Raw genomic sequence first — 24,295 nt, 5'->3', positions numbered from 1 at the left:
TGAATTTATTATTTCATAAATACTTTTTACGGGATCACGGGTGTATTTTGAGTATTTTCAGGTTCAAACCGATATTTGAAGGAAAAAGAATGATGTCGATGGAATTCGTGACAAGTAGGAACAAACGGTGCAAGAATCGGAGTTGAAACGAGAAAGTTGTGACTCGTCGAAACTACAACGTAAAATCTGGAAATCCTTTAAGATGAGCATGCTTTGATATTTTGATCATAACTTGAGCTGTGGTAATCGGAATTTGACGATTCTGGTGGCGTTGGAAATCTTATTCAAAGATCTACAAAGTTTATGTTGATGACTTTACCAAATTCTGAAGTTCACGGACTCTGGGGACAGAAAGAACGATCGCTGCAGTGATCGTTTCTCATCGCCGCAGCGATGGGTCTCGGGCCTGTTTGGGTTATTGCATTCTCCTAATCCGAATTTGAGTGGGTTAAGGATTTTAATTCTTTTCCTAAGTATCTGAAAACCCTAGACTATAAATAAGGATTTTTTTAGTTTTAAGGGGGATTGAAGAAGGAGAAAGGACGGCCACTACTTTGGAGATCGGAATTCTTGCGATTCTCGTTCACAAATTAGAGAAGTGTTTCTATTTTCCGTTCTTGAACTCATGTTATTCAATATAATGGTTGTTTTCATTACTGTATTTATGAACTAATTCTCTTTCTAGGCTAAAGATGTAGCCCAATTTATGAATATGTGTTGACTTTATTGTGTTAATTCTTATTGAGCATTAATTCTAAATTTTATATTGTGTGTATAGCTTTCAATTCTTAAGGATCCGAGAGTTGAATGATATCGGTTGGGTTGAGATCGAGAGATGAAGCCTAATTTGTTAAGGTAATAAACCATAGATTGAGCACGCTAGAGATAGGTTACCGCGATCTGTGAGGCTCTAGTAAATTCCATAGAACTTAATGATCTCTTAGCTTCTAAATTCAATTTAGAATATTTTGGTTGTTGTTGCTTAAGGGTTAATTCGCTAATTGTTCGAGAGAAAGTTAGTGGAATATTAGGGAGTTTGGCCTTTAGAATAAGCTTAATTAGGTTAGCAATAATTGTCAATGCATAGGATTAAATTGGTGTGAAATATATGCCCTAGGTTTAGTCATATTGATCTTTACTTCAAAGTGTTTACAAATTCTGCCTTTATTTAGTGTTTAGTTTTTAGTTTATTATTTTATTTCATTAAAATCATTCTTAAAGTTCTGTTTTATCAAATAGCAATAGAATAGACTAGTTTGGTACTTGGTAGGTAGTTTCCTTGGGATTCGACACTCGTTTACTCGAGTTTTACTACTTGCATGATTTTGTACACTTGTGAAAAGTCTGTCAAGTTTTTGGCACCGTTGCACTCCAGCAAGGTGAAGACCACCGGTTGCAGGTGATCCGAGAGTTGCCCCATCGAATCCAGCACGGGAGTGTCCTTGTCCGTGCCTCCAATGGGGGGCATGTCGCTTGCCGGTTCCTTACCCGGTCTCCTCCCAGGGCCCGCAACCTTGCTTTCCCCTGCTCGAGGTGCTCCCGGAGCAGTGTGAATGTCGGGCTGTGACCTCCTGGGCTGAACACCCAGGTCCTTTGGTTTAAACTCTGATTCTTCGGTCTAAATTTGTCGCCTCTTCTTGGGGCATTGGGCCGTCGTCTTTTGCCTCGGGCAAGTAGTTGAAGGCCGGGAAGCGCCCGTAGGTCGGGTTGGAGCACCAGCCCAAGGTTGGGGAGCTCCCGATGTTGACCCTCCGGCAGGGGGACCGTTGGGAGCATCTCCAGTCAGTTTAACAGCGCTCACTCGAGGGAAAGTGAATTGCCTTTGTCGTGGCGACCTAGGCACCTTTGGAGGCGTGGGTGCTGCACGTGAACATCGTTAGTAAAAACAGTTCATTACATGCACAATCGAGAAAAAACCTATGTAACGAAACTTACTCGGTGGGGGCTCTAAGATCACTTCCGAGTTTAAGAAACCATACTTCCGTAAATTCTCTGTCGTCACAAGCAATCTGGTGTCGCGACTTGCCTCGGGCAGGAAGCCAAAGGTGGTAATTCTATCCGGGTCCGCGAGGAGTTCCAAGCTAGCCATTTTTTTAACTGCAAAGGAAAAAGGGCTCGTTAGCAAAGACCAAAAGAATTCGCAAACTTGTTAAAAATGGGGGGGGGTATGGACCTACTCGGATCCTAGAAATAGCACACGCCATCGTAACGGAAGAAGAAGAACTTCGTTTCGTAGGCTCTCACATTGCTTGGGTAACTATGTATACCCGCTTCGATGGTGGTTCGCCTAGAAAGGTAGTAAGAATCGTTTTCCTTACTTTTCTTCAGAACATACGAGCAACCGAGTTCCATTGCCGTTAGCTCACCCAATCCGCTCTCACGGCACGTGATGTACATCGCCATCGCTATCATATACGCATTTGGCATGAGCTGGAGCAGCTTAATCCCGAAGTGGTCAAGGACCGACTTGATAAAAGGGTGAAAGGGGATCAACCCTCCACTCTTAAATATGCTCTCGGAGATCGCAGCCAGCCACCGTGGCAGATTCTGACCTGCGCGTGTCCTATCTCGGAAGACATCCATGTGAAGAGCATATTGCTCTACTATCTTTTCCAGATCCTTGGCAGTCAACATCGACAGGATCTCTTAAGGGGGACTCGCAGGAGCATCCTGCGTAGGCAAACTAGTCCCTTCCTCGGCTCTGGTCATTGCGGGGTCTATTCTATTGTTGTCGGCAAAAGCGACAAGTAGAGAATCGTTTAGTCCTCGTACACTATTTCGTACGATGACGTGGAGGAGAGTAAATATTCCCTCTCCTAAACCCTAGAAAAACCCTAACAGAATGTTTCGAGCCACCATCCATGGCTCGAACCCAGCGAGAACATTTTGTCTCGGATCAACTACCGGCAGACTGAAATCATTTATCAACTATTGAAAATGAGAAATAAAAACAGAGAACGATTCTTACCTCTCGGAATATGAAGATGAATCCTTCTGCTTCGAATATCAAGTGCGCACTGGTTGGAAAGGCAAAGAACCAAAGTTCACGAAAATCTCTTGCTCTCTCTGAAAAGATGAATATTGTGACATTGCCTGAAATGAACCTGAGTTTTTATAGTAAAAAGAAATGGCGCTTGGTTTTCCTGAAGTCAAACGACGTTTTAGCGGAAAAACGCATCTCATCGTTGATCGCTACCACGTGTCGCAGATCAGTGAGGAAGGGTGACCGTCACGCTTCAAGAAACCAAATTGTCGTTCTTTTCCGTCAAAAAACTCAAGCGACGGCACGTTCTCCCTCCGTATTAAATGTGCCCCTATCCGCATTTAATGCTCTGATAGGGAATGTCGTTTCAGCATGTCACACATTTAATACGCATGACTGACACTTATTGCGCACAGGACACGTCTGTCAGAGCAAAAGGCACTTCATTAAATCTATCCGCTGCAAAAGTGCAACAGATAGTATACGAAGAGGTCGTTATGTAAAACACTCTTCATCTTGCAAGTCGCGAAGCGACGTGACTCCTTGATCTCATCCCATGATAGTCGCATAGCGACATGGCTCTTTGACTTCAATATATGCCGACTTCAAAGCAATGCGATCCCTTGCCTTTGGTGAGAAGTTCCAAGTGCAATCAGGTCGTGAAATTCGAAAGAAGGCCAAAGTCTCCGTTATAGCACTGATATGGTCTAAGATTAGGTCGCTGACCCTTAAGGTGAAGACCATCTCAGGTCGCTTGCACGAGAGTGTTTCTACGACCTCCATGTAAACAGGTCGGGACGGCCAGAATCTCGGCAAGCGCATCAAATAATGACATAATATGTAGTTTCTAAGGTTCGATTCTCAAACCTTAAAAACTAGGGGACTTCTGTTATGTCTGAAAAAGTAGGGCTGACACAAAGCCCAGTCAGCATAAAAAGTCAAAGCTTAGGTAGACCGCAGCCATGCAGATGCAGCCACGTCACGTGATGACATGAGCAGCATGCTTCTGTTAGTGCAGTGGGTGCGTGCCAGACTAGCCAAGAGCAAGAGAGATTTCACGTGTCCAATCCTTGCACCAAATCGCGTAAATCGCTCCAAAAGGTGGGCAATGGGACATAAAGAAGGATTTGCATAGATGGCCTGACTAATTCACAGATTTAGTAATCATTACCTTAACTCATCCCACTATAAATAGAGGACTCCTCTCTCATTTTGGGGATTAACTAATCTCTCTCTAAAATAGCATACACGCTCTCCTATTTGTAATCACTTGTAAATCAGCTCGCCAAACGCGACCTGATCTCAATTATTAATATAATAACAGTAGACGTAGGACATGCTTCTTTGAGCATCTGAACCACTTTAAATACTGTTTTCCATCCCTTTCACTCTCATTCTCCCATTCACGTGTTTCTTCTGGGCCAAATTAGCATTTCACACGTGCGTTTAGTTGGTGTCAAAATCACGCATCAACAGATCCCTTATATATAATATTCAAATCTATTATTTTTAATCAATCTAAATCCCTTTAAAAATTATATGTACTCATTTAAATGCAAGAGACACAATATTAATTAATATCTAAGATATAGATCCATCGCGTTTAAATGAAAAATAATGTTGTAATTCATTTAGTTAGACAAAGTATAATAAATCTAAAATTTATAGTAATCCTTCTGTTTATGATTTGATTAATTTGGATGACATGATTTCATTTAAATTCATTGTGAAACTAATAATATATAATTCAATCCAAATAATAAAACATCATTTTTAGTTAGATACTCACACTTTTACCATATATTATCATTTAATAGGAGAATATCATACTACCCTTAACTTATTACTTCGAAGATCAAACATTCAGAATATTAGATAATCAAATGAAATTATAATCTATCAAAGGTTTAAGTATCTCTAGATATATTATGTGATATCTCCTTAATTAAGTCTCAATTATGTAAAGTCTTATTGTGAGTTGCGCTTATATCAACATTTTGGTGAGTTTCCCTAAAGACATTATTGAAAATCCACATATACTTATTTATTACATTGTAAAGTTCTTTCCCACTCGCGTTTTTCTAATTTAGTGTCTTGGTATCACATTTTCTTATTGGTGAAGGCTACAAGATATTATTTGGGATGAGTTTTGATTGATTATTACCAATGAATGGTGATACAAAATTATACATGTGAGTGCTAAATTGAGTATGGAATGTCAACTCTGCATATTGTAAATTAGCTCTTACATGACTGAAAAGTAAAAAAGACAATCAATTTTCCCTGAGTCGTTCCCAATATATGAACTATGTCCAATATTCATAAATCTGCAGAAATACAATAGTAGTGATGGCAGTTCACTCTTTCTCTCTCTCAAATATTTACACACTCCAAGGTTTTCACTATGAAAATAGGCATATAATAGTAAACCTAACCTCATTTAGGTTAACCCGATATAACCCGACCCAAGCTCAAATATTTGCAAATCAAATTTAAACCCAATTACTAATTGGGCTTACCGTGAATGCATTATGTAAGCTGATAATCTGTTAATGTCATGTGAAGTATGAACCATATCCAACAAAATTAAGAAAGCTATAATCTGGAAAGAGCAATGCTTGTTTTACAAAGACACAAAGGGGGCATACAAAGAAAATCTCCACCCTTGATTTTCATGATTTCTCTCTCTCTCTCTTTCTCTTTTTCCGTTTTTTCTTTGTTTTTTTCTTCTGGATGATGTCATTTTGTAGCTCTCTTTGTATGTGTCTTTGTAATAATAGCATTTTTCATATGGAAATATGATTGTTGGAGCTACCGTCCAGGAGCTTTCATTATGATTATGATTGGCAGAGGTGATTTCTCCCTAATAAAGGCGACAACGTGGATCAATTATTGTTCAGTTTTTAACTCCTTTCTGTGAAGGTCATGACGCAGAGACTGGAAGACTTGAGCCAATGCCAAAGTCTTTCTTTAAATTTAATTATTTCTAATACGGCTTTTATTTTATTTTTATGCACAGAGTTGTTGGATTGTCAGTTGTTTGTTTTTTTGTAGTTGGATTATTTTGATACTTTCTATATGCATTTGTTTAGTTAGATTTATTGATTAATATATTAATTAAATGTTTAAATCACAATGACAGATACCAAATCTTTTGTTTTTTTAATTTGGATTTACAAGATGCATTTGTATGCTTTAATATATATTATACATAATCAAGGTCACCACTTTGTTTTCAGCTGAATTATCGTTGTAGCGTGTTATCTTACGCAATGGAAGTAATGAATATGGATAGAGATGAAACCAACCAAAACATTTTTAGTTTTTTTCCTTTAGTTCAGGTAAAGAAAATCTTAATTCATTTGGGTAAAACAATTTCTGTGACAATATTAAAAAAAAAAAAATTTGAAGAATTTAATTACATATTTTTCTCAAGGCAAGAAAACTAATAATTGTATATTTTTCTTATGCTCATTTTAATTACTTCAATCTTCATTTTCAGACAATGAATAAAAATTGAATTTCGTGACATTTGTAAAGACATCTTAATAATAATATACATATTGAAACAATATTTAATTACATCAATCTTCATTTCTTTAACTTCCAGCTTTCACATTTTGTCGTTAATTTCAATGCAGTCAAGGCCACCACATGATGGTTGAGCTGTCGTTTATTTTTAAACTCCTTAATGTTGATCATGATCATGCCTAAAACAAGACTTGCCAAATGCCAAGTCTTTCTTTATATATATTAATATATATTTGGTTCTTAATTTATGCATAGCGTGGTTGGATTGTGGTTTTCAAAATTTGTTTTGATTTCGATATTCGAGTTGTTGTTTTATATTAAATAAAGATTAATGAAATTAATACCTCTAAGATATTATTATATAATCAAAACAATTCTTATGAGGTTTTCAATGTAACAAAAATCCTCCTCTTGGTTAATAAATTGTTAGTAAACTGTTAAAATTTACGTAGTTATAAGTTAGTAAATATTACTAAATTAACTTTTTATTATTTATTTTAACATCTAAAACTTAATGACAAAAAGATTTTTGTTATTTGGGATGAGTTTTGATTGATTATTACCAAACATTTATTAATCAATGAAGTTTGATATCAAAGTTTTCATATATATCAGTAACCTGGAAAATTATTTCACTATTATTTAAATGTTACCGATTAGTGTTTAATGTTAGTATCATCTTATAAAAGTCTTTGGCACATGCATTCCATGGTTTTCGGCTTTCACATTTTGTCGTTACGTTAGATGCAGATTTGTTATAATGTTATAATGTTAGCGTTTCCACTTGACGATTTATTATAATGTTATGATGTTAGTGTTTCCAGTCATAGTGTTACTGCCATCAATCACCAATCTCTTCGTTCCTCTCCTTTCAACATTTCTAAACACCTCTTTCTATTGCTTTTTGCCTTTTTCTCTCTTCTTTCTTTCTCATATCTTCAGGGACTGCTTAGATCCTCTTATTTCTCGTTTTTGTTTGTGTTTTTAGATCCTCTTTTTTTCTTAAAAGAATTAGTTTTCCTCTCCCCCTTTCCCTCATTTCTTAATCAGACAGTTCTTTAACGACAATAATCTCCTTCTTCAATCAAGAAAACGTTCGAGAGACTCCTTTAATCTATATAAAAAAAAAAAAAAAAAAAAAAAAATTTTGCTCTCTGCTTTGTTCTGTTACTGTCTCTCTTTTATTTTCATTTGCTTTTCTTCTTTTCTATTTTTGCAAACATCAAAAAACAAAAAGAGAAAGAGAAAGGAAAAGGAATTGAAAATGGTGGAACCTGCCGGGAATATCGCGAGTGTGGTGAGTGTTGTTCTCCAGGTTGGCAAGTGGTCTGCTCGTCCGATTGGGCGCCGATTTATGTATTTGTACAACCACAGGAACAACTTAGACAATCTTGAAAATGAAGTTCAGAAGCTGAAGGATGCAAAGGAGGAGGTGAAGAATAAGGTTGTTGCGGCTGAAAACAATGTGGAAAAGATCAAACACAGTGTTAGGCAGTGGCAGGATGAAGTGAATTCCATCATTCATGAAGCAGAGCAGTTGATTGCAGAGAAAGCAAACGACCGATGCTTCAAGGGATTTTGTCCTAATTTGATCATCCTATACAAACATGGTAAGAAAGCATTCGAAATAAAGGAGCATAATATATCTCGACTCCTGCAGGAACGAAACGACTTCGATGAGGTTTCCTATCCCACCACTCTGGAGGACTTGTGGCTTAAACCGGACAAAAATTATGATCTTTTCATATCAAGAGATTCCACTTTCAAAAATATACTCAAGGCGTTAAATGATGCTAATGTTAACGTTGAGGTGTACGGGATGGGTGGCATCGGAAAAACGACACTGGTGAAGGAAATAGGCAGGCAAGCCAAGAAAGAGAAGATCTTTGATGTGGTGGTTTATGTTGAGGTAAGTAAAACTCTAGACATTGAAAAGATTCAGAAAGCAATTGCGCGTAACTTGGGTGTGAAATTCGAAGAAGAGACTCAAAGAGCAAGTAAGCTGTATGAACGATTGAAGAAGAAAGAGGAGAAAATCCTTGTTATTTTAGATAATCTTTGGGATGAGTTTGATTTAATTAGTGTTGGAATTCCTGATGAAGTTGATGATAGGGGATGTAAATTATTGCTGACAGCAAGAGAAAGAAAGCCATTGCAGAAGATGGGTTGTCCTAATCCTTTACAGATTGACAGTTTAAATGGTGAAGAGAGTTGGAGGCTGTTTAAGACGACAGCAGGTGATCATGTTATGGAATTCTCAATTTCTTTTTATATAATTATATAATACAATTTCTAATACTTTAATTATTAGTCTTGGCCCTCTAGATCTCTTGGTAAAATCTATTCTTTTTAATTTCTTAACACATAAATTCGTACTTCCTGTGTTTTTTATGTGAATAAAAAGAATTAAAGTAAAAATAACATGAAAAAATAATTCAAATTTTAAAGTTTTAGTTTCAACAGAATAATGGTTAGCCTACTTCTCACTAATCCTTTTTTTTTTTTTTTTTTTTTAAATTAAATAACTTTTTTCCTTGTAGGTGATTTTATCGAAACACAAGAGAATTTAAATCTCTCACGTTCATCTCAGTGGAAAGAAGCCCTGCGACAATTGAAAATGTCTTCCTCGAAAAACTTCACAAGAGATATGAAAGAAGCATATGCAACGATTGAGTTGAATTACAAGTACTTAAAAGGTGAGGAACTACAGAAAACTTTTTTGCTTTGTAGTCTAATGAGACATCAAGCTTTCAGTTTAGACTTGGTCAAATATGTTATAGGTTTGGATATATTTCAAGGAATCTATATAATAGAAGAAGCATGAGATAAAGTAAATGCATTGATCTATGACCTTAAAGACTCATGTTTATTACTTAACGGTCACACCTACGAATCATTTTCAATGCATGATTTTGTTCGAGAAGTTGCTTTGTCGATTGCAAATAGGGATGATCATGTATTTTATGCGAGAAATGAGATAAAGTGGGAATGGCCTCGTTAGGGTAGACTAAAAATTTGCAAAAAGATATTTGTACGTGATAGTACTATTGATGATCTTAGTATGGTGTTTTTGGATTGTCCGCAGCTTGAATCTCTCTTCATGAATACCAAGGTTGGAGATTCTCATGTAAAAATTCTTGATAATTTTTTCATAGGCATGAAGAAACTCAAACTTCTAGATTTGACTAGAATGCAGTTTTCCTCTTTGCAGTTGTCGCTTAGTCTCCTGGTAAACCTTCAAACATTGTGTTTGGATTATAGTAAATTTGAAGATGTAGCAATCATCGGAAAGCTAAAGAAATTAAAAATTCTTAGCTTACGAGGTTCAAGTGTTGAGCAATTGCCTAAGGAAATAGGTCAATTGACTCAATTAAAGTTGTTAGATTTAAGAGATTGTGAGTAGTTGGAAGTTATTGCACCAAACGTGTTATCAAACTTGGTTCGATTGGAAGAGTTATATATGAATGGATGTTCTGTGTTATGGGAGGTTGAAGGACACGATGTTCAAAGAAGCAATGCTAGTCTTGAGGAGTTGAAGCATTTGTTCCAGCTTACCACTTTAGAAATAGATATCAAAGATGACGAGATTGTGCCAGAAGGCTTGTTCACCAAAAAGCTAGATAGGTACAAAATATCAATAGGAGCTGGGTCGTCTAATTTTGGTAGTTCCTCATTGTCATCTGGTAGAATGTACATGAGAATTAAGAGCTTTAGTTTTGATAAGCCTATCACTTCAATTAGGACGTTGAAATTAAAGCTAAATTCTACCATTTGGTCAGACAATCTGCAGGGTTTCAAGAATGTTGAGTTCTTATGCTTAGACCAATTGCAAGGGATCAATAATGTTGTTTTTGATTTAGACAAAGAGGGTTTCTCACAATTGAAACATCTTCGCGTTCACAATAATCCTAATGTTTTGTGTATTGTTGATTCTATAAAGTGCACACCTCATGATGCCTTCCCTGCCTTGGAGTCATTGATTCTTTTCAATCTAATTAACTTGGAGGAGATATGTTATGGTCAACCCATAATAGATTCTTTCTCCAACTTAAAAATCATAGAAGTGGTGCATTGTGATAAATTGAAGAATATCTTCTCATCCTCCAATTCAAGAAGCCTTCCACATCTTCAAACAATCCACGTGGCAAATTGCGAGAATATGAAAGAGATTTTTGTTGCAGAAAGAGAAGATAATGTCAACAACAATGAAGTAATTGAGAGAGTTGAATTTTGTCAATTATGCTATCTGATTTTGACGAATCGTCCAAGGATTGCAAGCTTCTACTCAGAAGTAAAGACACCTTCAACATTGCCATTGAGACAAAAGGAATCAACAACGAATTTACAGTCCAATGATAATAATTTGGAAGATGAGCTTGATACTTTCACACCACTTTTTAACGGAAAGGTTTGGTTTGCAATAACTTTGTAGTTATCTATTCTAATTTTTTTTCTTTTGACATTTATTTTCTTTTGTTAACACATACAAGAAAAAAAAAAAAAAAACCTCAGATAATAAATAAAAAATAGTGTAAATAAGATTACAATAGAATTGCGTTATTCTTCTCATCTTTTTTCATAAATTCTTCTCATGATTTTAAATTTCAGTTAAAACTTTGTCACTAGAATTTATTTTCGATGCTTACTCTAAACCAAGCTGTGGACATACAATTTGTCATTTTGTCAAATGTTCATTCATTCTAGTTCTAGTCTTAATTAAGCTATTATTGCTTCTTTACTTCGTATTTTATTAAAATATATGAAAAAAAAAAAAAGAGTTATTTATGATTAGAATTTTAGCATGCTAAAGTTTCTGTACGAGACGTATCTCAAATGTTTGCACATGCTAAAGATTAGACAGGTAGAGAGTTCTTTATTAAGATTCTAACCCCATGGGCCAGGGGCATATTGTCAAATGTTCAGAAACAATTATTGCTTTTTTACTTCATATGAGAAAAAACTGAAATGAAAATTAACATTGAATGCAGGTTGTTTTCCCCAATTTGAAGACCTTAGAACTGAAAGCAATTAATTCTGAAATGATCTGGGACAACCAACTTCCAACAATGTCTTTTTGCTATCAATGTTTGACACGCTTGATCATTCGTAATATGGAGAAACTAAATTACGTATTTCCATCTTCTATGGTCAAAAGTTTTGAACAGCTCCAGCATCTTGAGATAAGTAGTTGTAAAGAACTAAAGGAGATTGTTGGCAAAGAAGAAGGAGCAGAAGCAGCTGCTACATTTATATTTCCAGAGGTAGAATTCCTACAACTCGAAGACTTACCAAAACTTATAACTTTCTACCTTGGAATACACACTTCAAGTTGGCCCAAGTTAAAGAGGTTGGAGATTCCTTATTGTCAGAATTTACACATATTCACTTCAGAATACAAGGTATGAGCCTTTTTTCTTTCTTTAATAATAAAAAAAATTAACTAACAAGTATTGCAAGAGACTGTCACTAGCCTCTTCAACATACACACGTGTTGACATTTTGATTAGGATTTATAAAACACTTCAAAATTTAATTCTAATTGAGCAATTTAAAACATATTGTTCTCAAGTATATTAACTTACTTTCTATCTGATGCAAAATAATGAATTTTATAATATAAAGTTTTATTTGATAAAATCTTTTGAAAATGAATAAAAGAATAATATTAAATATATATATATTATATATAAGATATATATATTATATATATATATATATATAATATATATATATATCTTTTAGCTCAAAATTTTAGCATATTAATAGTCCAAAGTTTTACCATTTTGTGTTTAAGGACTTTTTACCCTTGAAAAAGGTTTAAAATAATTGTTAATTAGATTATAAATATTGACTGAATCCTATTTACATTAACATGATAAAATATAAAAAAAAAAATCAAATTAATTTAATTGAATCCTAATTACACTAAAACAAATGAAAAGTGAGAGTAAAGGCTGGCGCACCCACCCCACTCCTGCTAAATACACCCTCGTGCACTTCTTTTTATATTAATCTCATTAATTTGCTTAAATTATATATTTAAAACCATATCACTCCTCCAAATTTCCAAAATAGATAATCTCCATTTGAATGATTATATTTATATATACATAAACAAGAGTTAAGTTTTTAGCTTTACACATCTCAATGTTGTCGCCTCCTCCTGTAACCACAAGCTGTTATCCCAATGACCCCCAAACTCAATTGTAACAAATAAAACACTAAAACAAATAATGACCACCGAATAAAACAAATGAAAAAAATTATTACTTAATAAAACAAATGAAAAAATTATTACTCAATATTAAATTGAATCCTAATTTCCCTAACCCATGTAGTACACTAGATCTTTAATATTTCATTCAAGAGAAACAAAACCCAGTCGAAGGAAAATATAATGAAGGTAAATTGCTAACTGTTAATTTAATCATTTTCATCTCTTTTAATTTAGATTTATGATTTTTTTGTTATTGTTGAAAATATACAAATTTCTAATTTTGCGTAAAATTGTTTGGAACATCTGTTTTGACATGATTTATATGATTGAACTTTAGGTAAACTCCAATTTTGAGAAATTGACATTAAGTGGAAAAGACATCATGTCTATGTGGCCAAATCAGTTTCCAGAACATCGGTTTTCCAAAGTGAAAGTTCTTAATGTTATTCAAAATGAACCAACAAATATGCCCATTGAAATCCTTTGGAGATTTAACAATCTTGAAAAACTCGTATTAAAAGGAAATTCATACCAAGAGTTGTTTTCATGTGGAGAGGGTGAGAAACATATTGGGATGCTCACACATATTAAACAGTTAAAGCTTGAGGGACTTTTCAATTTGAAGCACGTGTGGAAACAAGATTCTCATCAGGTCTCAATTCTTCGAAATCCTGAAGAGCTATTAGTGTATCAGTGTCACAATTTGATTAATCTAGTGCCATCTTCAACATCTTTTGACAATCTAATAACTCTGAATGTATGGAAATGTGATGGGTTGGTAAACTTAGTAACATCCTCAACGGCCAAAAGTATGGTGAACCTTGAAAAGATGTACATAAGAGGTTGTGAGACGATGGTTGAAATAGTAGCAAATACAGGAGATGTTGAAAAAGATGAAATTGTTTTCAGTAAATTAAAGTCCCTAAGACTTTGGGATTTAGAAAGCCTCAGAAGCTTTTGCTTTGGAAATCAGACCTTCAAATTCCCAGCTTTGGAAGACATGATGGTTAGGAATTGCCCCAAGATGAACACTTTCTCTAGAGGAGTCTTAAGTACACCAAAATTGGACAAAGTGAAGGAGAAAAACGATGATGATGAAGGGCATTGGGAGGGTGACCTTAATACAACTATACAACATCTATTCAAGGAAGCGGTACGTATTCTTTTATCAATTAACTTTGTTATGTATATCAATCATTACTGCTAGGACACTAGTTTCATTTTTGTTTAATAATGCATATCTCTGCTGGGTTAATAACTCTTTATTATACAAAAGCTACGATATAACTTATATATAATAGCAGAATGAAGGTCGTGAGTGGAAGATTTGCTGTTCAAAATAACATTTTCTTGATAGCTCAATCTTTATTTTCAATGTGTTGTATTCTATCTTTATAGAATGATTAGAGTTCTAAAAAAGATTCTGATGAAACACCTGATGTGTTTGTCTATAGTAAGAAATGTAGGAATGGGTGGTAGAGGATTATTAGTAGTTGGGCAAAAGGGTCCTAGGCGTGTAAATGTTAAGGACGAATTAATTATGTGGGACAGGTGGCAGTAAGAGGCGTATGAATGTTAAGGAAGAATTATATGGGACAGGTGGCAATAAGAGTGTGGCTAACTGAGGAATTCTGTTGTGGAGAGAGTTTGAATAGATAAAAAGTAGACAGGGAGAATTGGGGGCGATATTCAGAAAAGAAAAAAGTGGAAAGGTCATTGCTAAATTTAATTCTTCTGTGTATTTGGTTTGCTAGAATATAAATAGACTTGACTTTTATTTTATGGGTTTGGCTACTGTTTGTTGATATTTTTCTAGGTTGAGTCTGAGTGTTGTTGCTGTTATTGTTTTGGTTTGATTGAATATTGGAGGGTATCTATGCAATCTCCGGAATAAGGCTTTATTTTCTAACTGGTTTGAGAGGTATTATGTAGCTCGTGTTCCTTATGCTGAAGTCAGAGAGTGGAAGGATACTTATTTTCTATCTTCATTGTTCGTGCTTTATTTTCTTCACATATTTGACGTTGATTTGCACAGTGAAGGTTGTATTTTATTCCGTTGCTTTGCATTGTATTCAATACTTAGAAGTATGAATTATGTGCCTATGGATATATGAATCTGTGCGAGCCTTAGAATATGTCAAAGTAATGAACTTTTGGTATTATAAATCTATTTCATGAAATTTTGTTCCTCAAAAGCNTTTGGCTACTGTTTGTTGATATTTTTCTGGGTTGAGTCTGAGTGTTGTTGCTGTTATTATTGTGGTTTGATTGAGTATTGGAAGGTATCTATCAGATTCAGGTCAAACTTTGATGCAATCTTTGGAATACAACTTTATTTTCAAACTGGTTTGTGAGATATTCTGTAGCTCGTGTTCCTTATGCTGAAGTTAGAGAGTGGAAGGATGTTTATTTTCTATCTTCATTGTTCGTTTTGCTTTGAAAGTTTAGAAGAAGTTATTTTCTTCACATATTTGAGGTTGATTTGAACAGTGAAGGTTGTATTTCATTCTGTTGCTTTGCATTGTATTCAATACTTGGAAGTATAAATTATGTGCCTATGGATATGTGAATTTGTGCGTGTCTCAGAATCTGTCAATGTAATGAACTTCTGGTGCATTATAAATCTATTTCATAAATTTTTGTTCCTCAAAAGCTGGTATAAATCATTCAAAATTCTGATGTGGTGCTCTGTATTCGTGACGTGAGTATGAATTATGTGTCTAAATGAATGAATGTGTGAATTATGAATTTTTATGTACCTTGGAAAATGTGTATTGACAAACCTTTGATGTATGATTACTCTATTTGGTGAAATTGTCATCAAAAGTTGTTATAATCATTCCACTTAATCTTCATCTTTGTACTGATCACACAAACCAATTCAATTGCTTATATCTCATAGCCATCCTATGCTAGACTCATTGTTTTGTTGTAATCACCATTGTGTTGTCTTTGTTACAAGTCTCAAGAAATTTGGAAACACACGAGCTCTTACCCACAAACATATGTAAACAATCAGATTATGAAATGTATCTATGAAAAAGTGAACAATTGTAATCCTAAAATGTTTAGAATAATTAATATTGGCGATGTTTGAATTGTTTCAAGGGTTTGGTTGGATTTATTTGAACATTTATTGGTTTGATATCTCTACATTACAGGTAGGTCAGGAACTTCCAGGCAGCTCTTCCAAAAGTGCTTGAACTACATATATCTTTCATGTCTAGAGCACGCCTGAGGTGAGTTCTTAGTTATTCCATTTGAAATTATCATAAACAGATCAGTGCATTATTAAAGTATTAAATGGCAGTAAACAGAGCACAAAGTCTTACTTATAGCCTGATTTTTAGTTAAGGATAAATCATGTGAGACATCTATGTGGGAATCAATAAACTCCTGAGCATACAGCAACTACTATATCAGAACTGGTAATTATGTTAATGTGTCACTATAAAACGTCATATGGTTATATAGAAATATTTACTCAAATTTTCAATTTTCTTCAATCAAAATACTATCATCAGTTTACAGTTTAAAGACATCTCTCCACTAATCATGCTTTTTAACTTCCAATATATTTTGCCAAAGATTCAGAACGTCAACAGTATCAAATGCTGATTTAGGTCAAACTTCAAGTAATAAGGCCTTTGTGTAGTTTTTTGAGGCATTGCAGCTCCTGTTCCTCTGCTTTAAGTTAGACAATGAGAGGGCCATCTTTTTTCATCTCCAATGTTCTGCTTTTGGGCTTTCCTTCATTGAGATGTTGCTGGTGTGAAATTGTAACAATGCTTATTTCCATCACTCATCATTTGAATTAGAGCCTTGGAATTTCAAGGTATATGATAACTCTTAAGTAGACAAAAGGTACAAATATATTTAATTTAACAGTATTGTGAAGGNCTTATCAATAATCAAATTATGAAATGTAGCTATGAAAAAGTGTCAGAATATCTTTACCATATCGATTGCTAGTATGATTGTAATCCTAAAATGTTTAGAATAATTAAAATTGCCAATGTTTGAAGTGTTTCAAGGATTTTGGACTCCTTTGAACATTGATTGGTTTGATATCTCTACATTACAGGTAGGTCAGAAACCTCCAGGCAACTCTTCCAAAAGTGTTTGAACTATATATATCTGTTATGTCCAAAGCACACTGAAGGTGAGTTTTTAGTTAATGCATTTTACCTTATACCCAAAGAAAGTGTCTGGCTGCTGCTTTGTAATTTTGGTGGTCTTATCTAGAAATAGTCCTACATATTGCAGTTCTTGTTCCTCTGCTTTAAGTCAGACAATGAGAGGGCCATATTTTTTCATCTCCAATGTTCTAATTTTGTGCTTCCCTGCATTATGATGTTGCTGGTCTGAAAGTGTAACAACCCTTATATCTCCATCACTCATCATTTGAATTGGAGCATTGGAATTTCAGGGGTATATTGATAACTCTTAAGTAGACAAAAGGTACAAATATATTGAATTTAATAGTTTTGTGAAGGTCATTTCCTTGATATGAAAGTTTCATGATCGTGGAAACATTTTCTTTCTATCTTCCAACTTCCGTTTCTTTGCTGAATTATCAACAATTTGTTTTTTAAAATATAATTTCCTTGTGGTTTCTGTTTTTACTTTGAATGTGTTGTGCTCTACATTTACAGAGTATTGCAAGTTCTGAAAAGGATTTGGGTCAATATTTGACGAAATCTCCAGGACAAGGGCTCTTTTGTGAGGCATTAATGCGGCTTGAGTTCCCTACGTTGAGGTCAGAGAAGGGTAGCGCCTTTTTTTTCTATCTATATTCTTTTGCTTTAGCTTTCCTTCATTGTGAGTTGATGCTTTGAAAATGGATACAGAACTCAAAGCTTCCTTCTCTAATTTTAGGTTGATTTGAACAGTAGACTTCTGGTGTATTATGATGCTATTGTTTTATTTTGATGTTCCGTTATGCTATAGTTTGTGCTATGTTTGTCTTCTTGTTGTCTCTGTTTCATATTTACTTGGTTTGCTCACATCTTGTTATCAAAGCCTAAGAGATACAGAAAATATTTACAGGAGAAAGCAGATTTTAGTTCAGAAAACAATGGTGTGCCTTCATGTTTGTAAAATCCGCACCTGCCACTCACAAATTAAGGATTGAAAGGGGAAAGATCAGATGCTTTGAGAATCACAACCTGTAATTCCTTGATTGGAATACATAGTGGTGCAAAAATGCCCCAAGATGAACACACCAAACTTTACCAGAATAAATCAGATCTATTATGTCAATGAAAAGTATTAGGAAGGTGACCTCAACACAACTATACAACATCTTCACATGAAAGAGGTTAGTTAAAAATTACTTTTCTTGGATCCATTCTCATGACCGTATCTTTAATCTTATATTTGTTTTATAATATGCCTTATCTCTTCTCTATTTAATATAGTCAATAACGCTTTAAGAATACAAAAGCTACAGTATAATTGATAATTAATATAGTAGCATAAAGGTCATTTAGAGGCCAAAATAAAACTTCATGATCATGGAAACATTTTCTTTTTCTTTGATAAACTATCACCAATATATAGTTCAAAACAACATTTCCCTATAGCATCTACTTTCAATTTAAACCTGTTGTCTTCTATATTTACAGAATATCAAGAGTTCTGGAAAAATTTAGGTCAAACTTCGATGCAGTCTCCGGATTAAGGCATCCTATCTAAATGGTTTGTGAGGTATTATGGCTCTTGGTCCATATGTTGAAGTGAGAGTGGAAGGGAATTTTGTTTGCGTTCCTCTTGTGCTGCTTTTGCCCTCTTTCATTGTGAATTACTTCTTTGAAAGTGTTATAGAACTTAGTTTCTTCACTCATTTAAGGTTGATTTGAATAGTGGAGGTTGTTTTTCATTCCTTTACTGTGTATTTTATTGATGACTTAATTAAGTGTGTATTTGTGGGTGCCTTAATATGTCTATGTAATTAACTTTTAGTGTATTACAATGCTATTTGATGAAATTGTCTTTTCAAAAGTAGTCTCTGTTGTTGTCAAAGGCTCTATATTTACAGAAAGATTCGAATTTTGAAACTAATATAGGTCAAACTTGGTTGAAACTTATGGAGCAAGACCTCTTTTATTTGTAATTTGTGTTCCCCTAGCTGAAGTTAGAGTGTAAAAGGGCCTTTTGTTTCCATCTTGATTGTTCTGCTTCAGCTTTTACTTCATTGTGAATTGCTGCTATAGAATTGTAACAGAACCTAAGGTTATCTTTACTAATTTGAGAATGATTTCAGCTGCAGTGGAGGCTCTTTTCATCTTTATGGCTACACAAATCATCAAATGTAAACTGTATGTTAATAATGTAGATGGACAACTGATATCCAAACATGTTAATGTGAAGAAAGAAGAAGAAGAAGAAGCAGGAGAAGCAAAATTGAAAACTGTAAGAACAGAAGAACTGAGCTTGTGTTTTAAAAGGCAGTTAGTTGACGGTTAACAGTTTGTTAATAGAAGATGGGAATACTATAAGGTGTCTTGAATTAACAGAATGAGTAGATTCGTTTGGTTCTGTTAGTTATTTTTAATAAAACGATGCGTTTCAATAACATCAAAACACAAAACGGCAGCTCATGTACCCTGACGTTGGACAGATGCAGTTGTTACTACCGTCTACTTGCTGAATCGGATAGCTTATGCTATCAAGGTGGATTAAGCTTGCTTACTTGTTCTGGTTGTAAAAGCTTAATGGTTTTAAGCTTCTGGGTTTGTAGTACAGGCGCTAAATAATTGCGAACCGGACATCTTTTGCGTGTTAATGAGGTGGGAAATAACCGCCTCATTGTTGTATAAAAGCTGAACTGTACTCATTTTCTCTCAAACTCACTATACTTTCTTTATTTCTTGTGCATTTCCTCGCACTTTCTCAACTCAGTAAAATTAACCCATCATAATCTATCATGGTACCAAAGCCACATCGTCATGGCCTATTTTTCAATTTCATCAAATATGTTTGAGAATCAGTGAAGTATCGGTATATTGATAAACCATGAGAGCACTGGTATTAATTAAGATTTGGTAAAATATCGTAAAGACTCATCTGCCGTGAGAAATCTGGTGTATTCGTGGGGTTTACCCCAGAGCTGTATCAAGAGGGGGCAGGACAGAACAGGGTGATTTTATGGATTTTAATTGGTGTTGGTGTAATATTTACTCCTGCTCTTTCCTTGTTTGGTGGGGCAGCAGCGGAAAATGTATGATGGCTGATTTAAGGATCGTTTGGATCCAGGGCTGGGGGATTTTTTCAAGTTATGATCTTCTCCTCATGGAGGTGCAAAGGGGCTGTGCTAGGAGGCGTCTTGAGAGCAAACAGCTCCCACAACCTTTTGGTTTAATATGATCTATGTCCGGTGGGACTGGTGTGTGCCTCGGGACGTGATTAAGGTTGTGGAGAAGTCTTGCTGTTGTGGTATGCTTTATAGTTTATAGTCTGTTGGCGGTTTGCTACAAACACTGTATCTCTAAGGATCTGGTGTATGGGCCGTCTGGGACTAAGAAAATTAGGCTGTGGCCTGTGGGTGCTGGGTGTCTTGTTTTGCTGTAATGGTTTGGGCTTGTGGGACAGTAATGGATGATGGACCGTCCGTCCAGGTGATGGTTTGTCAACTCTCAAAAAGAAAATAATCTGATTAGCTGGATTAATTGTTTGGCCCGAATGATGTGGACTTTGTTATTTTTGTATAGCTTTTGAGCTTAGTGTTTGGAAAGGCCTAGTTCTTTTTATGGGCCTTAGTTAGGCTAGCTGGTTAGGCCTAGTGTCTCTTGGCCTTTGTTGAGGTGAATTCTTGGGCAGTCCAAGTTGTTCTCTTGGTCCGACCACCCAAAATCTTTGTACAGAATAAATGCTAAAAATAATTATTTTTATTATTTTTTAATAGAATTTCCGGATTTATCCCAATATATATATATTACCCAATTAATTAAGATGAAGCAATGGACTCTGTGATAGGAAGAATGACATTTTCAGGAATAGGTAATTATCTGTATAGAAAAAGGAGTAAATTCTTTTAGGAAATAAATTTTCAAAGTAGCTCCGACCACCCAAAATCTCTGTATAGAATAAATGCTAAAAACAATTAAATTAAAAAAAAATGAGAGAGAAAAAATAATAAACTGTGCTTTGTCAAAGTTAAAATTTCAGCTGATTGCATGCTAAAGCCTGACATCTGCGCATGACCACCAGTGACTGTAGAAGACGTCGCATGCATGAATATACCCATCGCTTTAAATGCAAAAGTAATCAAAACTCTAAATACAGTAAATAGGAAACATTACTCCAATCCTCCATTCAATGTTGCACCTTCATATGTTAGGGATTAATGGATTATTAGTAAAAATAAAATAAAAGATCATTTTTTGTTAGACATTCACACTTTTACTATAGGGGTATTTGGTTCAGAGAATGTTATATTAATGAGAAGATAGATAACTTTGAAGATTATTGGGAATCTTATTAAAAACATGTTTAGTTAGATAAGATTAAATTGGAGAGTATGTTATATTGATATGTTTGATTGGAAGGAATATGTTATATTCACAATAAGATTAAAAATATGTTATATTCACAATCATAGCTCTGAAATTACCCTTGTGCCCGTCATTTCAAATTTCAAATTCAACAGCATTACAACAAGAGGCTAAGTCTTAGGTACGTTGGGTGAAGCTATGGTCTAGTGACAAAGCTCAGATAATCTTAGCAACCTATGTGCGAGTTAAATTGGAACGAAGGAATTCGATCTAAGTGACCAATCAAGCAACTTCAGTCTTTGAAGCTCGACACAACCTCCGAACACTAAGCGGCAGATATTGTGTGTGTTTTGGCCAGAAAGCTTGCAGCTCTCGGGAGCTCGCAAAGATGTAGCTTGACCCAAAGTGAGCTCGATCCAAGAACAAGGTCAACCTAGAATCAGGTCGATCCAGAGTAAGCTCGATCCAAAAGGAGCTCGTCACAACGACCAATCCTAACAGTTGGTTAACAAAATCAGATATAAATTTCAATCTCTGATATTTCGAGAGAGATAAGATCAACACCACTAGTAGCGTAATCTTAGCTCAATCACGAAGATCACGGAATTACAAATCAACTATGATCACAATCTCGAACTTATCTCTCTTTCCTTTTATCATAACTTATGTAAATACCCTCTCAAATAATGAGGGAGGGGTTAGTAAATATTTCTAGGCAATTATTTTTTTTTTAAGCTCTCAAAAATCAAATAAGAAAAATAGTGGACGTAGGCTTAAGTTCTAACTTGCCAAACCACTTTAAAATTGTTTGTGTTTTTCACATTACTGCACATTTTACATTATCATTGCTTATTTTAATTAATCACGAATAACAGTTTTGATTTCATCACGGTCAATCGGATTTCTCCGGTTAGTGTGATTTTTTGTAACAACGGTAGTGCTGCATATTAATACAATCTATATTGTCCATACTTTGAGTGAACAATTTTATTTTGAAATTTTCGTTTAAAAGGGCTCGTGTTATATGAGAATAAAGTCTAATAACAATTTGAAGACCAGACTCTCTCCAACTAAATGATGTGGAGTGACTTATTATTTCATTGTACGGTTATTATTATAACATTTTCTTAGCAAAATAAACTATTGTAGAAAATATTACATAATAATTATTTATTATATAATGTAACCCGACTACAATATATTTAGACATATAAATTTAAATATAAACATAATCAAGTTATATTAAGGAGTGGAATATTTTGACAATATTTGCACGAAAAATCAAAAGAATGAGAATAATGTTCTATATACAAGAAAGATTCTTTATAAATAGACATGTTATAGGCTCAATGGGTGTAGAATTAAAATCTTTTATCGGAAAAGGGTATTAAAAAATAAATAGCTATGGCGAAAAGGTTTGCTAAAAAATATCAAATTTTAATATTTAAATATGAATTGATTATTACAAACACAAATGCTTCAACAAATATATAAGGAATCTCAATTGTCGCCGACAAAATCAAGTAACACACATATCATAAGATAATTTTAGCAATGTTTTTTACAAATATAATTAGTTGTGAAGATTATTATACCTGCGTAAATGCATAAGCCCATGGCGAGTACATCCCTGTAAATTTTTCTCGATACATAACAGTTTGCTCTGTCTCAACATATGATATAACTGTTGAGCAATTATTGATACCTAAAAATATCACAGCAACATATAATGCACCAAATATATTGAACAAACTTTGCTCGTCATCCCTAACAGATTGAGAGGGAAAACCAAAAAAATGAAAATTAGATACCGGGCAAACACAGACAATTTCTTGAGGGATAACATGTATATTAGAAGTACCAATTAAACTTACAATTTTCTTCCTTGATTCCAAAAGAGCGCACCAAAAACAAAAGATGCTATCATAACGTGTACGATTCGGTGCAAATTGGATAAACACTTGTTTCCATTGGCAATTCTTGAATTGCCCTCAAAAGTTTTGGGAGAAGCACGTTGGAAAATGCAGATCTCTTGAATCAGGAAGCGGAGTACTAAAATCCCTTACAAGCTCTTTGTTATTCCTACAAAAGATTAATTTGATATGAAGTGCAGCATTAAACTTAGCACACAACCACATTTGAAATCATTGAAAGTGAACTTACCCATTTAGAACAAAATCTTTGTATATTTCGGAAAAAGGAGAAGTGAGTTCTAATATCCATGTTGCTGGATTGTAATTATCCTTAATCTTCAGTACTCCAGTGATACTCTATTTGAAAAAGTTGTTTTGTCAAAGGTACAAGAAGCAACAAGAAAATTTAGGAGGAAATGCACATTATCGAACAAGTACATTCATAGAAAACTAGCCTGGAAATATTTTATAAGCTTGCTTGAATGCCTTCCCAATTCTCCAGAATAGACAACGCATCCACCCCCTTTCAAAAGGATCAACTAAATTTGAAAGGTTATTGTATCAGTAAAGCCTTAAAACATAATGAAGTGATAGCAAGAAACATCAGAATTTAGCAATCAAAGTCTAAAATCTATTATTTTTACCTCGTCAAATGCTTCAAATATGTCAATGCTTGGTTGGTGGATAGTGCATACAATTGTCCTTCCGGTCTCAACTACATTCTTTAAATACAATTGGTGAAAATGCTATATATAGGGTGTGCTTACAGCTTTAGTTTTAGAGTCAATCTGAGGAGACAGCCGTAGCCACGCAGAAAACATCAAAGATTCTCCTGCTGTGATTCGAGGAGAATGTATGTCAGTTTGCTCACAGTAACCTGAAATTCTAGCAAATGTTTCTTGAACCTTAGGGTACCCGCCGATTTTAATATCCCCCTCAATATAGCCAATAGTTTTTCTCCCAGCAAGAACATCAAGAAGAGTGGTTTTCCCAGCTCCACTAACCCCCATTAGTGTTGTAAGAACACCAGGCCTTAATGCGCCCGTAACATCATAAAGTAGTTAAAGTTTCTTGTCTGCAAATCCTTGTTCCCTCATTTCCTAAAACGAAGTAAAAATTATACAATTAGATCCTGCAATGACAACGATGGTGAATC

General features: G+C 34.6%; 1 protein-coding gene, 2 long non-coding RNA genes and 1 pseudogene across 6 annotated transcripts in view; 2 read left to right on the top strand and 2 right to left on the bottom strand.

Annotated features, from left to right (window-relative positions):
- LOC116110377 overlaps positions 1 to 24,295 on the top strand; it is a 129,956-nt gene that overhangs the window by 19,129 nt on the left and 86,532 nt on the right. Inside the window, exons 2-4 of one of the 3 annotated variants that reach the window (XM_031396608.1) lie at positions 13,069 to 13,884; positions 15,893 to 15,970; positions 16,320 to 16,623. In XM_031396608.1, the coding sequence (XP_031252468.1) occupies positions 13,069 to 13,884; positions 15,893 to 15,934 (858 nt within the window). In that variant the 3' untranslated portion in view covers positions 15,935 to 15,970; positions 16,320 to 16,623. Of the gene's footprint in view, positions 1 to 13,068; positions 13,885 to 15,892; positions 15,971 to 16,319; positions 16,624 to 24,295 lie in introns of those variants that run through there. The other 2 variants (XM_031396609.1, XM_031396607.1) reach the window with 2 other exon arrangements.
- LOC116110376 overlaps positions 1 to 24,295 on the bottom strand; it is an 85,827-nt pseudogene that overhangs the window by 55,731 nt on the left and 5,801 nt on the right.
- Positions 16,815 to 18,745, top strand: LOC116110384. 2 transcript variants are annotated; one of them, XR_004124895.1, is made up of 5 exons: positions 16,815 to 16,893; positions 16,998 to 17,192; positions 17,387 to 17,490; positions 17,781 to 18,051; positions 18,359 to 18,745. It is a non-coding gene; the product is annotated as an uncharacterized LOC116110384 (long non-coding RNA). The 2 variants fall into 2 exon arrangements; XR_004124896.1 differs by having other exon boundaries at positions 17,387 to 17,501.
- Positions 22,862 to 23,498, bottom strand: LOC116110386. Its single transcript, XR_004124898.1, has 3 exons — positions 23,390 to 23,498; positions 23,101 to 23,308; positions 22,862 to 22,993 (listed from the first exon to the last, which is right to left on the bottom strand). It is a non-coding gene; the product is annotated as an uncharacterized LOC116110386 (long non-coding RNA).

Source organism: Pistacia vera, unplaced genomic scaffold (assembly GCF_008641045.1).
Source record: "Pistacia vera cultivar Batoury unplaced genomic scaffold, PisVer_v2 Contig601, whole genome shotgun sequence".
Lineage (NCBI taxonomy): Eukaryota > Viridiplantae > Streptophyta > Magnoliopsida > Sapindales > Anacardiaceae > Pistacia > Pistacia vera.
Note: the sequence above shows the minus strand (reverse complement) of the source record. Positions and strands in the feature narration are given on the sequence as shown.